The following is a 14,333-nucleotide window of genomic DNA, read 5'->3' as shown; positions in this document are numbered from 1 at the left end:
TGATTGAAGAGAAGCCATTCCCTGGGCCCAAGCAGCCAGGAAGCAGGACTCACCCCAAGGCCGCACTCTCTGACCCTGGAATGGGGTCATACAGGCTGCAGTCGCTTTCCATGACCCTGACATCTTCACAGTCATCCTCGTCAGAGCCATCAAGGCAATCCTTGTCTCCGTTACACACGAGGTGGCGTTTCAGGCAGCGACCTGAGAGAGGAGAGGCTGTGGATGCTTCCAGAGCCTCCCAGACTCCTCCCTCTTCCCATGACCCGCATCCAGAGTCACCAAGCCCCCCCTACTTCTGAAACAGCCCCTCCCCCCGCCTTCATCATGTCGCATCCTGTCTCTGTCCTCACTGCCTCTGCCCTCCTAGCAGCCTCGCTGTCTCCCACCCGTAGCCCCCACCCCCTGTTCAGGCCCTGCAGCAGGCTCCCCTCTAGAATTCATCCTCCATATGCAGCTCCAGTGACCTTTCTCTATATCCTTCTGTGGCTCCTAAATATTCCCATTCTTCCAAATGCCACGGTCTAGCCCCCAGTTCCCTACCTGGCCCAACCTCTACCTCTCTTCCCAAAGCCCTGACCTGCAAACATTCTGCACTATCGCCAGCCCTTAAATCCCTGTGCTTTTGCATATTCTTTCTCTTAGCAAATCCACTGCTCCTCTCTAAGTCCCAACTCAAGTGCCCTTTTGAAGCCTGCGCTGACTTCCCAGCACAGGTTTGAGCATCCCCTGCCAGAGAGTCCCCTTGGACCATGAGCAAACACCCAGTACGCTGGCTATCATGCAATATTATCATCACGCCTTGTAGGTCTCTCTCCCAAAGAGACTAGGAGTACCTCGAGGTCAGGCACATCATCTTTTCATCTCTGTATCCCCAGCAGGTAGAACACTGCCTGGGACATACATGCCCAGTCAATATTTATCCAATGAATGGATGAATGAGTGAACTGTACCTTTTCTAAATGAATCAACAGATGTTCCTACAAACTTACATCAAAATTACTTGGGTTACTCGTCGGCTTAAAATGCAGATTCCTGAGCCCCCTCCCAAACCTACAGAATGCCAACTTCTAGGGGAAGGGCTCAGGAGTCTGCATCTTCACAAGCTCGTGAGTGACTGTTTTTGCACATTAAGTTTGACGGGCGCAGCTGCTATCTCACTGGAACGCTACTCACCTGTCTCCTTACACTGGAAATCCTGTCCACACTGCGCTTGCTCTAGACAAGCTGTGGGACTCTGACAGCTGGCTTGATCCCAGACGTCACCACTGCAGATGGTTCCCCCAAACTTGTTTGGCTGCAGGAGGCTCCGGAATCGGTACTAAATCAGATTTTGAACCAGACACATTCATTGTCTATCAATCAAACAAGATTTGTGCAGGCGGGTGTCAGCTCAACATAAGGAATAACTGTCTCGTGATTGAGAGGTGCCTAAAAAGCTGTCTTTGGAGGGGATGTTCATAACTGGTGGTATTCAGCCAGAGGTGCCTCAACCATCAGCAGGGATATTGAATAGGGCCTTCAAGCATCCAATGAAAGACTCAAACAAAATATTTCTGAGGTCTTTTTACTTGAGACGAAGGACCTTCTCCCCTCCCTTTTCTTCAACCACTTAGTACCTATTCATCTTTCATGATTCACAGTGTACCTCCTCTGAAAGCCTTCCCTAAGTAACATATTCCATAGTTCCCTGCACCTCCTTCTCTCTTCCCATTTGTCATATAAGGTCGTGATCCCTTGTCTGCTTATTCATTTACCTTTCTTACTAGTTTAAGAATCTTTTGCATGGTGAGGAGGAGTGGTGAAGGAAGGACCACGTCTTATTTGACTTCATACACTTGGCACTTGATCTAGGGTCAGGTACACAGGAGGCACTTTTATGAGATGTTTGTTGCTTTCTCTCTGTACCATTTCTTCCAGTCATGGCATCCTCTCTTTCCTTGGAACATATCGCATATGGCTCAGGTGGGGATGATCTCACCCCCCAAGTCACAGGAGTGTGTGGGTATGAACCAGGCCAGGTCAACCAGGCATATGCCAAATTACAGTGATTGGTTTAGAGATTGGTTCATGGCTCAACCTTAGGGCAATCATTAGTCTCTCTGAAGATTTTCTTTTAGAACTATTAGAAAAGACCATTTCTTTTTGCCCAAGTTGCTGGGAACTGTGGGCATCAAGTGGTCATCTAGCCTACTTATGTTAAAAGAGACCATCCAAGAAATGAAGACATCATCTCAGTCCCTGGGTTCAGCTTTGACTGCATATGAATAAATCCTTGTTGAAGGAATAAAATTCACACCAATCTTGGAGCTCTATGATTTCATGATACTGCTTTCTATATGGTGCATAGCTTTGGGCACTAGTGTAGAAAGAGGAAGCTGAACACTAGGATATTCAGAGAAATATGAGGTTCCATTCCCACCTTCAAGAAGCTTAGAGTCTAGTTGAGGAGACAAAATAGATAACAATAGAAAACATGCTGTATGGAGAGCTCCATGCAAAGTGTCCAATAAGAGAATGTGCAGTGCCATATTTTCTGCTGCCTCTTGCCTTGGCTCAGCCCACAGGCCCCTCCTTCAAGAAGGTTGATAACTAAGTAGGAAAGCAAAGGTTTGAGCAACAAGAAAAGTGAGTTCCTGGCCTAATTCTTCCTTCCTGCCTTCCTTCTTTCCTTCGTCTTTTTCTTTTTTCTTTCTTTCTTCTTTCTTTCTTTCTTTCTTTCTTTCTTTCTTTCTTTCCATCTTTCTTTCTGTCCTTCTCTCTTTCTGTCTTTCTTTTTCCTTCTTTCTGTTTCTTCCTTTTTCTTTCTTTTGTTCTCTCTCTCTCTTTTCTTTTTTCTTTCTTTCTTTCGTCCTCTTTCTTTCTCCCTTCCTCCCTCCCTTTCTTTCCTTCCCTTTCTTTCTCCTTCCTTCCTTACTATAGCTGATACACAATATTACATTAGTTTCAGTTGTACGACAGAATGATTCAACTTCTCTATGTTACACTCTTCTCACTACAGGTGTAGCTCCCATCTGTCACCGTGCGATGCCATTACAATAACACTGACTACATTCTCTGTGCTGCACCTTTCATCCCGATGACCTACTCATTCCATAACTGGAAGCCTGTACCTCCCACTCCCCTTACCCATTTTGCCCATCCCTCCACCACCTCCTCTCTGGCAGCCATCAGTTTGTTCTCTGTATTTATAGATCTGGTGCTGGTGTTTGTTTTTTATTCCTGAATCTCTTTCTTACTTGCTATGTAAAGTATCAGTGCCTGGTACTTTGTGCCTCAGTTTCCAAATCTGTAAAATGAGGTGGTTGACCTAGATGACCTCACTAAGTATAGCTACTAATGATTCTTTCACCTGTGTTCATTTACCTTTGAGTTTCTATTTCCTAATATGTAAAGTATGATGACCCCTCACTTTGAAAGGGTGTTGTGAGAACTGAGAGAATGTGTGAGGAAATCACCTGGCCCTGTGTCTGACATATCATTGGTGCCCATTAAACAGAAGTGGTTCCACATCATTATCAATGGAGTTTTTCCAGAAGGTTCCAGTGGTTACATGTGGAGCTGCAGCTTCCCCCTCCCTCCTCTTGTCTACTTCTGCCTCCACAACTGCTCATTGGCAAAGAGACAGAGGTGGCAAAAAAGGTGAAGAGTACATCTGTCCATTTGCCTTTCCTACCTCCCAGTTAATAACAGTGAAAAGGGATTTATAAACTCAATGGGAAGGGAGTGTGATTAACAATTGGTTTGGAAATATGAGGACATTTTCATTCTCTTCCAACCTCTTGCCCCACAAATCAATACATAAAGAAGTGCTTAGCGTACCAACGTACAGCCAAATCTCCTTCTCACTCTTTAAAAAGTCCGTCAGAGTTTTAAGACCTGCAGTTACCAACACAATGATGATGATGGTAACTACCATTTATTGAGTGTTTGTTGGCTGGACACTTCATAGTCTTTATCTCATTTAATCCCCCACAACTTTAGGAGGTCAAATACTATTCTGAATCCCATTTTAAGCTGGGTTAGAATTCCAGTTCTGCTACTTACTGTGTATGTGTCACTGGGTAAATCACTTAACATCTCTGACCCTCAGTTGTCTCATCTATAGAATGAGAGATATGGGGGTCTTGTGAACATTAGCGATAATACATGTAAAGAAGTCAGCACTTTGCCTGCTGTCTTGAATATACTCAGTAATAAGAGTTACCACATCAATATCATTTTGTTAGCCTGCTGTTGGGCTACTCCAGAAGGATTTATGACTGAACGGGAATTGGATTAGATGGCCACTAATATCGCTTATGACTCTCCACAGAGTGGAGGGGGAAGCAGGAGAGTGAAGGGATCAGGCACATGGGCATTTTGGAATCAGACTGACCAACTGTCAAATCTAGGCTGTGCCTCTTTCTTTATGGGTGACCTAACCAAAGACCGTGGTATCTATCCGTCACTTACAGTTGGCTATGAAAGTCAGCTAAGAATTTATTAAAGCATCGGCACAGTGCCTGGTATATAGAAATGATTTAATAAACGGTAACTGTAAATGACATTATCACCTTCCCCTGGTTCCTGTATTGGAATGATGGTGCAGTCATGAGGTTCATTCCCACTGACTCCCCATTTTCTAGGTCGTTATCAAATAATGAAGACATTGTGTTGCCGAAAGGTTGGTGCAGAAAGTCCCTTAGGGATTTCTCCATGGTAGTGCCTGTGTTGGTGTCATTAAGATATCATTTTCTTTTCTAGCTAGTCGATAATATTTCTTTCCAGAAATGCACATCTTTGTTTGGGTGATTTTGAGAGGAATAAAAACCATATGAATAAGAAGAAACTAGGATGGTCTTTCCCTTACATAATTAACAGAATTTGTTTTAAGGATTTCTTTAAAGACACATATGTCTTTTTGAGGCATTACTTTGAGAAGTTCAATTCTAATTTGAATAGCAAGTCATTCACCCGTGCTCTCTGCTGTCTACACAGCAACACATGAGGGGAAAACGCAGTTTGGGATATGTAATAAGCTAAATACTGGCCATGCAAAGAAAGCAAGTCCTAGTTCTTAAAAGTTGTAAATGTTACCTTATTTGGAAAAGGGGTCTTTATAGATATTATTAAGGTTTTTGAAATGGAGAGATTACACTGGATTATCCAGGTAGGCCCTAACGGTCATCATGGTGTTCTTATAAGGGGAAGGCAGAGGAAGATTTAACACAGACACACAAAGGAGACACACAGAAGAAGAAGAGGTAATGTGGCCACAGGGGTAGAGAGCGGAGCCCGGAGATTGGCCCCAAGTCAAGGATTGCCGGTGGCCGCCAGAAGCCAGAAGAGGCAAAGAACAGATTCTCCCCTAGAGCCTCCAGAGGCAGCATGGCCCTGTCAAACTCCTGGCCTCCAGAACCGTGAGAGAATACATTTCCGTCGTGTTTAAGCCACCCAGTTTGTTACAGCAGACTCAGAAAAGTAACACAGGATATCAAAGCAAAATGAGATTCTGGGAGCCAGATATCTTTGAACGGGGCAGTCTGGGATTCCTTGGCATATCTCAGAGACAGGAGAGGCAAAATAAATAATTTCAGGCTTTGAAGCTGAGTAAATGAGGTCCCAATTGTGTTCCCATCCGTAATGATTTTGAATTCCATGTGATTTTGAACAACTCATTCGCAAGGTAGCCCTGCATGTCACCGAAGACTGCGTCTGGAGGCCCACCCTTCAGAAGCTCAGGGGAGAGAAGAACAAGTCTTGATTCAGGCAGCGGCAGCTGGTTGGAGAGGGAGGCATGTGTAGTAATCATACAAACAGCTAACATTTACTGAACACTTACTCTATGTTAGGTGCCGTGGAAAGCACTGTGCATACCTTACTCATTTAATACTCATAAGCGTATGCTGTAAGTACAATTCCTACTTCCATTTATAGACAAGGAATCAGAGGCATGGAGAGGATAAAATATATGCCCAAAGTAACATAACAAATAAGATGCAGAGTCAGAATCCGAGTGGTAGAATCAGAGCTTAACCACTTAGACTTGACAGTAATGTACCAATAGACAATGTTCAGGCAATGGTGTTCCAACTGGGAGAGGTGGGAGCCTGGAGACATCCTACCCTGGGTACATCCAGTAAAGGCATGTGTTGTCTGTAGAGATTTTAAAATAGTAATAAAACAGAAGTTAGTCTGCCTTTTATTATTACCATGAGCCAGTAATTATGAACAAGGTCAGAATTTTAATACTCCGCCCTAGCAGAGCAGGTGCTCCCAAAGTTCCCCTTTCTTTGAGATGACACTGGGTTTAGTGACCATTTTGGACCATTCAAAACCACTTAGGTGGGCAAGATAGACTCTTGTCTGTTGATTGGGTGTGTCAGCCTTTTTAAGCCATGAAAGTAGAATCCTCAGGAACATTCTCTGGTTTATCACAGCTCCCCACAGGTTATTAGCCCCTCTAAATGACCTTCATCGGAGGGCAACAGGTTGACCAGGATCCAGAGAGGCACAGGGATCAGTGTGCCTATGTCTGAATGGCCCCCTCTCTGCACATCAGCCATTAACATATACATCTTATGTAGCCTCACCCCATAATGACCTATAAACAAAAGCAGAAAAAGTTCCACCGTCTATGTGCCCATGGCTTCCAAATACCTATTTCTAGACCTGATTTCGACCCAGACCTCAGATTTATAGACCTATTTATCTCCATTTAAATGCCTAGTTCACCATTCAAATGTCGAATGCCCCCAACCTGGTTAAAAATGTCTTACCTTTTTGTCCTGACATGGAAAGCATTCTGTCCACTCTGACCAGGCGCTCAGCTGGCAGTTAAGTGCTGTCAAGGTGGAACTCTGAACAGCCCGACTTACTCTCCTGTAAAGAGGAAAGACCCTTACTTCAATTTTTAAGATTTATATATGGTAATTTTTATTTTTGTTGTAAACTCAAAAAGGTCTTTTCATAGAAAGATATCTTAAGGGGCGCCTGGGTGGCGCGGTCGATTAAGCGTCCGACTTCAGCCAGGTCACGATCTCGCGGTCTGTGAGTTCGAGCCCCGCGTCGGGCTCTGGGCTCATGGCTCGGAGCCTGGAGCCTGTTTCCGATTCTGTGTCTCCCTCTCTCTCTGCCCTTCCCCCGTTCATGCTCTGTCTCTCTCTGTCCCAAAAATAAATAAACGTTGAAAAAAAAATTTAAAAAAAAGAAAGATATCTTAATAATATGAAAACAGATTAATTCTTCCTCACCTGTGCTGAGATATAAATGAAAAAAATTGTATATATTTTAAATGCACAATGTGATGGTTTGATGCACATTGTGAAGCGATCACCACAATCAAGCTAATTAATACATCTATTCCCTCACATAGTTACGTGTGTGTGTGTGTGTGTGAGAACACTTAAGATCTACTCTCTTAGCTAATGTCAAGTACACAATACAGTACCATTAACTGTAGTCAGCATGTTGTACATTAGATCCCCTGAACTTACTCATCTTATAAATTTGTACACTTTGACCAACTCCTCCCCACGTCCCCAGTCCTTTGTAACCACCATTGTACTCTCTAGTTCTTTGAGTTACACTTGTGTAGATTCCACATAGAAGAGAAATCATGCAATATTATCTTTCTCTGTCTGGCTTATTTCACTTAGCATAACGTCCTCCAGGTTCATCCATGTTGTTGCGAATGACAGGATTTCCATCTTAAAGAAGATGCCCTAAAGAGGGCTAAACAGATGTTGAAATTGTTATCTTTTTTTTATCATTTTAAAATTCAAGTATAATTAACATACAGTGTTATATTAGTTTCAGGTATATAAGTATAATAATTCAACAATTCTATGCATTACTCAGTGCTCATCAGAATAAGTGTAATCTTAATCCTCTTTACCTATTTTACTCATCCCCCTACCCACCTCCCCTCTGGAAACCACCAGTTTGTTCTCTGTATTTAAGAGTCTGGTTTTTTTCTTTTTCTCATTTTTCCTTTGTTCATTTGTTTTGTTTATTAAATTTCGTATGTGAGTGAAATCGTATGGTGTTTGTCTTTGTCTGGCTTATTTCACTTGGCATCGTACTCTCTAGTTCCATCCACGTTGTTGCAAATGGCAAAATTTCATTCTTTTTTTATGGCTAAGTAATATTCCGTTATATATATATATATATATATATATATATATATATATATATATGCCACATATTTATCTATTCATCTATCAGCAGACACCTGAGTTACTTCCATATCTTGGTCATTGTAAACAATGTTGCAATAAACATAGGAGTGCACATATCTTTCTGAATTAGTGTTTTCCTTTTCTTTCGGTAAATACCTAGTGGTGGGATTCCTGGATCCTACGGTAATTCTATTTTCAGTTTTTTGAAGAAACTCCAGTCTGTTCTCCACAGTGGCTGCACCAGCATGTGTTCCCACCAACAGTGCTTGGGGTTCCTTTTTTCTCTACATCCTTGGCAACACTTGTTAGTTCTGGTGGTTCTTATTTCAGCCATTCTGAAAGGTGTGAGGTGGTATCTCATTGCGGTTTTGATTTGCATTTGCCTCCTTTTAGTGATATGGAGCGTCTTTTCATGTAGTCTGTATGTCTTCTTTGGAAAAATGTGCGTTCATGTCCTCTGCCCACCTTTAATAGGATTATTTGGTATTTTGATGTTGAGTTGGTGTTGGATATTAACCCTTTATCAGGTGTATCATTGGCAAATATCTTCTCCCGTTCAGTAGACTGTGTTTTGTTTTCTTGATGGTTTCCTTCGGTGCACAAAATCTTTCTATTTTGGTGTAGTCCCAATAGCTTAATTTTGCTTTTGTTTCTCTTGCCAAAAGAGATATATCTATAAAAATGTGTCTGCAGGTGATGTCAAAGAGATTACAGCTTATGCTTTCTTCTAGCAATTTTATGGTTTCAGGTATAGCATTTAGATATTTAATCCATTTTAAGTTTATTTTTGTGTATGGTGTAAGGAAATGGTCCAGTTTCATTCTTTTGCATGTGGCTGTCTAGTTTTCCCAACACCATTTGTTGAAGAGACTGTCTTTCCTCCATTGCATATTCTTGCCTCCTTTGTCATGGATTAACTGATCATAAAAGCATGGGTTTATTTCTGGGCTCTCTATCCTGTTCCATTGATCTATGTGTCTATTTTTGTGCCAGTACTATACTGTTTTAATTACGATAGTTTTGTAGTATATCTTGAAATCTGGGATTATGATATCTCCAGTTTTGTTGTTCTTTTTCAAGCTTGATTCAGCTATTCAGGGTCTTTTATGGTTCCATAGAAATATTAGGATTATTTGTTCTAGTTCTGTGAAAAATGCTGTTGGTATTTTAATAGGGATTGAATTAAATCTGTAGGCTGCTCTGGGTAATGTGGACATTTTAACAACACTGATTCTCTTAGTCCATGAGCATGGAATATCTTTCCATTTGTTTGCATCACCTTCAATTCCTTTCATCAATGTTTTACAGTCTTTGGAGTACAGGTCTTTTACCTCCTTGGTTGAGTTTATTTCTAGGTACTTTATTATTTTTGGTGCAATTGTAAGTGGGGCTGTTTCCTTAATTTCTCTTTCTGCCACTTCATTATTAGTGTATAGACGTGCAACAGATTTCTGTATGTTAATTTTGTATTCTACAACTTTCCTAAATTCATTTACCAGTGCTAGTAGTTTTGGGGGGGAATCGTTCAGAATTTCCATACATACTATCACGCCATCCGCAAAGAGTGAGAGTTTTACTTCTTCCTTACCAGTTTGTATCAGATGCCGAATTCTTTAATTTGTAATGTTTGCCCATTGATTTGGGCATCTAGGTACCTGCAGAATGTACAACAGTGCCACCCTATATTCCCTTACCCTTCAGGTTACCTGGTGGGAGTGGGGATAGAGCAGGAAGGGTGTGTCAACAAACACAGGGACTCTTACTTGGAAGGCTTGGCAGTAAGGGCGCTTCCAACATTTGCATGATCTTATCCTCCTTCTTAAGAATTGCATGTACTGGGGCGCCTGGGTGGCTCAGTCGGTTAAGCATCCGACTTCAGCTCAGTTTATGATCTCGCGGTTCGTGAGTTCAAGCCCCGCGTCAGGCTCTGGGCTGATGACTCAGAGCCTGGAGCCTGTTTCAGATTCTGTGTCTTCCTCTCTCTCTGACCCTCCCCCGTTCATGCTCAGTCTCTCTCTGTCTCAAAAATAAATAAACGTTAAAAAAAAAAAAAGAATTGCATGTACTGTTTTTTTAAAGTTATATCCAAGTTAGTTAGCATATAGAGCAATCATGATTTCAGGAGTAGAATCCGGTGATTCATCCCCTAATACAACACCCCGTGCTCATCCCAACAAGTGTCCTGGTTTTAGAATGAAAGATATGTGGCCTCGTGCCCTTTCTCTGTTTTTCTATTTTTTTATTGAAGTAAAATACACATTATGTAAGTGCGAGTATCCTAGTCATTTTTACATGTGCAGTTCAGTGACATTCAGTACGTTCATCTTTTTGTGCAACCATCACCACTGTCCGTCTCCAAAACTCTTTTCATCTCCCTGCATTAATTTTGAGATGCAAAATTTAAGCACAGGAAAAGGCTGTACAAGTTTTCCTTCCAGCCAATCACAGTTTTGAGAAATGAAGAATGAAAATTTATTGTGTTCCTACTGTATGCAGGTGTGATGCCGGAGGCTTTATATAAATTAACTCTTTTAAATCTATATCAGTCCTATGTGGATCAAGTTATTCTAATTTTAGAGAGACAAGTACAGAGGAGAGCGTGCAATTTTGTACATTAATGTTGCATCCTACAACCTTACCGAATGTATTTATTACTTTTAATAGTTTTTTGGTGGAGTCTTTAGGGTTTTCTATGTATAGTATCATGTCATCTGCAAATAGTGACAGTTTTACTTCTTTCTTGCCAATTTGGATGTGTTTTATTTCTTTCTAGTGTCAGATTGCTGTGATTAGGACTTCTATGATCATGTTGAGTAAAAGTGGTAAGAGGGGACATCCTTGTCTTATTCCTGATGTTAGAGAAAAAGGTCTCCATTTTTACTGTTGAGTATGATGTTAGCTGTGGGTTTGTCATATATGAGCTTTATTATGTTGAGATACGTTCCCTCTAAACCCACTTTGTTGAGAGGTTTTATCATGCATGGATGTTGGATTTTGTCAAATGCTTTTTTCTGCATCTTTTGAAATAATCATATGATTTTTATTTTTCATTTTGTTAATGTGGTGTATCATGTTGATTGATTTATGGATATTGAACAATTTTTACATCCCTGGAATAAATCCCAGTAGATCATGGTGAATGATCCTTTTATTGTGTTGTTGAATGTGGTTTTATTCATATTTTGTTGAAGATTTTTGCATCCATGTTCAGCAGAGGTGGCTTGTACTTTTCTTCTTTGATAGTGTCTTTGTCTGGTTTGGGTATGAGGGTAATGCTGGCCTTGTAGAATGTACGTGGAAGCTTTCTTTCCTCTTCTAGTTTTGAAATAGTGTAGGGAAAATAAGTATTAACGCTTCTTTAAATGTTTCATAGAATTCACCTATGAGTCCATCTGGCCCTGGACTTTTGCTTGTTGGGGGTTTTCTGACTACTGATTCAATTTTGTTACCAATAATTGGCCTGTTCAGATTTTCTATTTCTTCCTGATTCAGTTTTGGAAGAGTGCCGATTTCTAGGCATCTCTCCATTTCTGTTAGGCTGTTCAATTCGTTGGCATGTGATTTTTGTAGTAGCCTTTTATAACCCTTTGTATTTCTGTGGTGTCAGTTGCTACTTCTCTTCTTTCACTTCTGATTTTATCAATTTTGGTACTCTTTTTTTCTTTTCTTTTCTTTTTAAATATAATTTGTCAAATTGGTTTCCATACAACACCCAGTGCTCATCCCAACAAGTGCCCTCCTCCATGCCCATCACCCACTTTCCCCTCTCCCCCACCCCCCCCCATCAATCCTCAGTCTGTTCTCTGTCCTCAAGAGTCTCTTATGGTTTGCCTCCCTCCCTCTCTGTACCTTCCACCTCCCTTCCCCTCCCCCATGGTCTTCTGTTAAGTTTCTCAAGATCCACTTATGAGTGAAAACCTATGGTATCTGTCTTTCTCTGCCTCACTTACTTAACTTAGCAAAACACCCTCTAGTTCCATCACTGTTGCTGTAGATGACATGTCATATAAAGGGCTAATACCTAAAATCTATAAAGAACTCACCAAACTCCACACCTGAAAAATAAGCCAGTGACATGGACAGAAGACATGAATAGACACTTTTCCAAAGAAGACATCCAGATGGCCAACAGACACATGAAAACATAGTCAGTGTCACTCCTTATCAGGGAAATACAAATCAAAACCACACTGAGATACCACCTCACGCCAGTCAGAGTGGCTAAAATGAACAAATCAGGAGACTATAGATGCTGACAAGGATGTGGAGGAAGGGGAACCCTCTTGCACTGCTGGTGGGAATGCAAACTGGTGCAGCCGCTCTGGGAAATGTGTGGAGGTTCCTCAAAAAATTAAAAATAGAACTACCCTATGACCCAGCAATAGCACTGCTAGGAATTTACCCAAGGGATACAGGAGTGCTGATGCATAGGGGCACATGTACCCCCAATGTATACAGCAGCACTTTCAACAATAGCCAAATTATGGAAAGAGCCTAAATGTCCATCAACTGACGAATGGATAAAGAAGACGTGGTCTATATATACAATGGAATACTACTCTCTCTTTTTTTCTTGATGAGTTTCGCTAAAAGTTTATCAATTTTGTTTATATTTTCAAAGAACCAGGAGAACTTTTTCTGAAGAGTCAGAGTAGCAGAAAGCCCAGTGGTTAAGAACATGGGGTTCAGAGTAAGAGGACTGACTTTGAATCTTGCCACCTGCTGACTTTGAAAATTTGAGCAAGTTACTTAACATCTCTGAGCTACAGTTTTCCCATCTGTAAAACTTGGTTAAAAATAACATTGCCCAACGGTATTATTGAAAACATGTTAAAATGCTTATGAAGTATTTGTTAAAGGTTGGCTTTTTTTATTACATGCTAAAATGTCCCATGGATTATCTCATTTAATATCTATAACAACCCTAGGCTGTATATATTATTAGCCCTACTTGTATAGAAGAAAGTTGAGATTTCTAAGAGCTAAGTAGCCCCAGAAATCATAGCCCAAGGGTGACAAAGGCAGAATTTGACCCAATTTGATGGCAAAGACCATGTTCGTTTCCCCATAATGTGGCTGCTTCCTCATTTTATAAATCAGCCAACAAAACTGAGACAGTCAGAGCCTTGCCTGGAGTAACAGAGGTAAAAGGTAGACACTGGCCTGTCTACAAGGCCATGTTCTTTCTGTTACCCTCTGCTGCCTCCTCAGAGGTTAAAGAGCTTACCCGGGTCACACAGGGTAAGGTGGACAAGCCACAAGCATGCCTGGCTCCAAGCCTGGTAGAAGCGTCATTGCTTCTACCGCAGTGTCACAGCCTAGTCAGCCCACTGAGCAAAGTAGGAAGATTGTCTGTTACCACCAATATTATCATAACTTCTGAGAGTCAGGCAGCCTCTACGGTGACAAATGGCACAATTATCACCCTAGTATAGAAAAAAAAAAAAGTGCTCCAAATCTGACGCTAGTCATTCCATGAGCTACTAGTCAGAATGAAAGATGGCGTCCAGGGGCGCCTGGGTGGCGCAGTCGGTTAAGCGTCCGACTTCAGCCAGGTCACGATCTCACGGTCCGTGAGTTCGAGCCCCGCGTCAAGCTCTGGGCTGATGGCTCGGAGCCTGGAGCCTGTTTCCGATTCTGTGTCTCCCTCTCTCTCTGCCCCTCCCCCGTTCATGCTCTGTCTCTCTCTGTCCCAAAAATAAATAAAAACGTTGAAAAAAAAAAAAAAGATGGCGTCCAGTCTGAAACCCTAGACAAGGATCCAGGGGATAGTCAGGAAAGTGTTCATCTTTAACAATGGTTTCCAAACTTAGATCCCAGGACGCTTCTACACTCTAATGTATTACTGAGGACTCCGAAGAGCCTTTGTTTAAGTGGGCTATCTACTGATTCAAAATTCAAAATCGAAACAGAAAATATAACAATATATCCTTATTTAAATTTATCATAACAAACCCATTACGTATTACAATATATGCCATAATTTTATTTGAAAACACACTTCCAAGAAAAATAATTGGTGAAACGCGTGTCATTGTTTTACACGTTTGCAAATGTCTTTAATGTCTAGGTTAGTAGGAGACACTTAGATTCTCCTTTCTGCTTCTTCACTCAGTCTGTCGCTTTACGTTGCTTTTGTTGAGGTTTAGGAAGAAAAATCAGCCTCATATATTT

At 41.4% G+C, this 14,333-nt stretch overlaps 1 protein-coding gene across 1 annotated transcript in view; it reads right to left on the bottom strand.

The window, feature by feature from the left end:
* C8A (complement C8 alpha chain) overlaps window positions 1–14,333 on the bottom strand; it is a 69,836-nt gene that overhangs the window by 40,732 nt on the left and 14,771 nt on the right. Inside the window, exons 2-4 of the mRNA XM_019837087.3 lie at window positions 6,759–6,861; window positions 1,174–1,318; window positions 54–201 (exon numbers count right to left, since the gene is read on the bottom strand). Of these exons, the coding sequence (XP_019692646.2) occupies window positions 54–201; window positions 1,174–1,318; window positions 6,759–6,861 (396 nt within the window). The remainder of the gene's footprint in view (window positions 1–53; window positions 202–1,173; window positions 1,319–6,758; window positions 6,862–14,333) is intronic.

The sequence above is a fragment of the Felis catus genome, chromosome C1 (genome assembly GCF_018350175.1).
Source record: "Felis catus isolate Fca126 chromosome C1, F.catus_Fca126_mat1.0, whole genome shotgun sequence".
NCBI classification, from domain to species: Eukaryota; Metazoa; Chordata; class Mammalia; order Carnivora; family Felidae; genus Felis; species Felis catus.
Note: the sequence above shows the minus strand (reverse complement) of the source record. Positions and strands in the feature narration are given on the sequence as shown.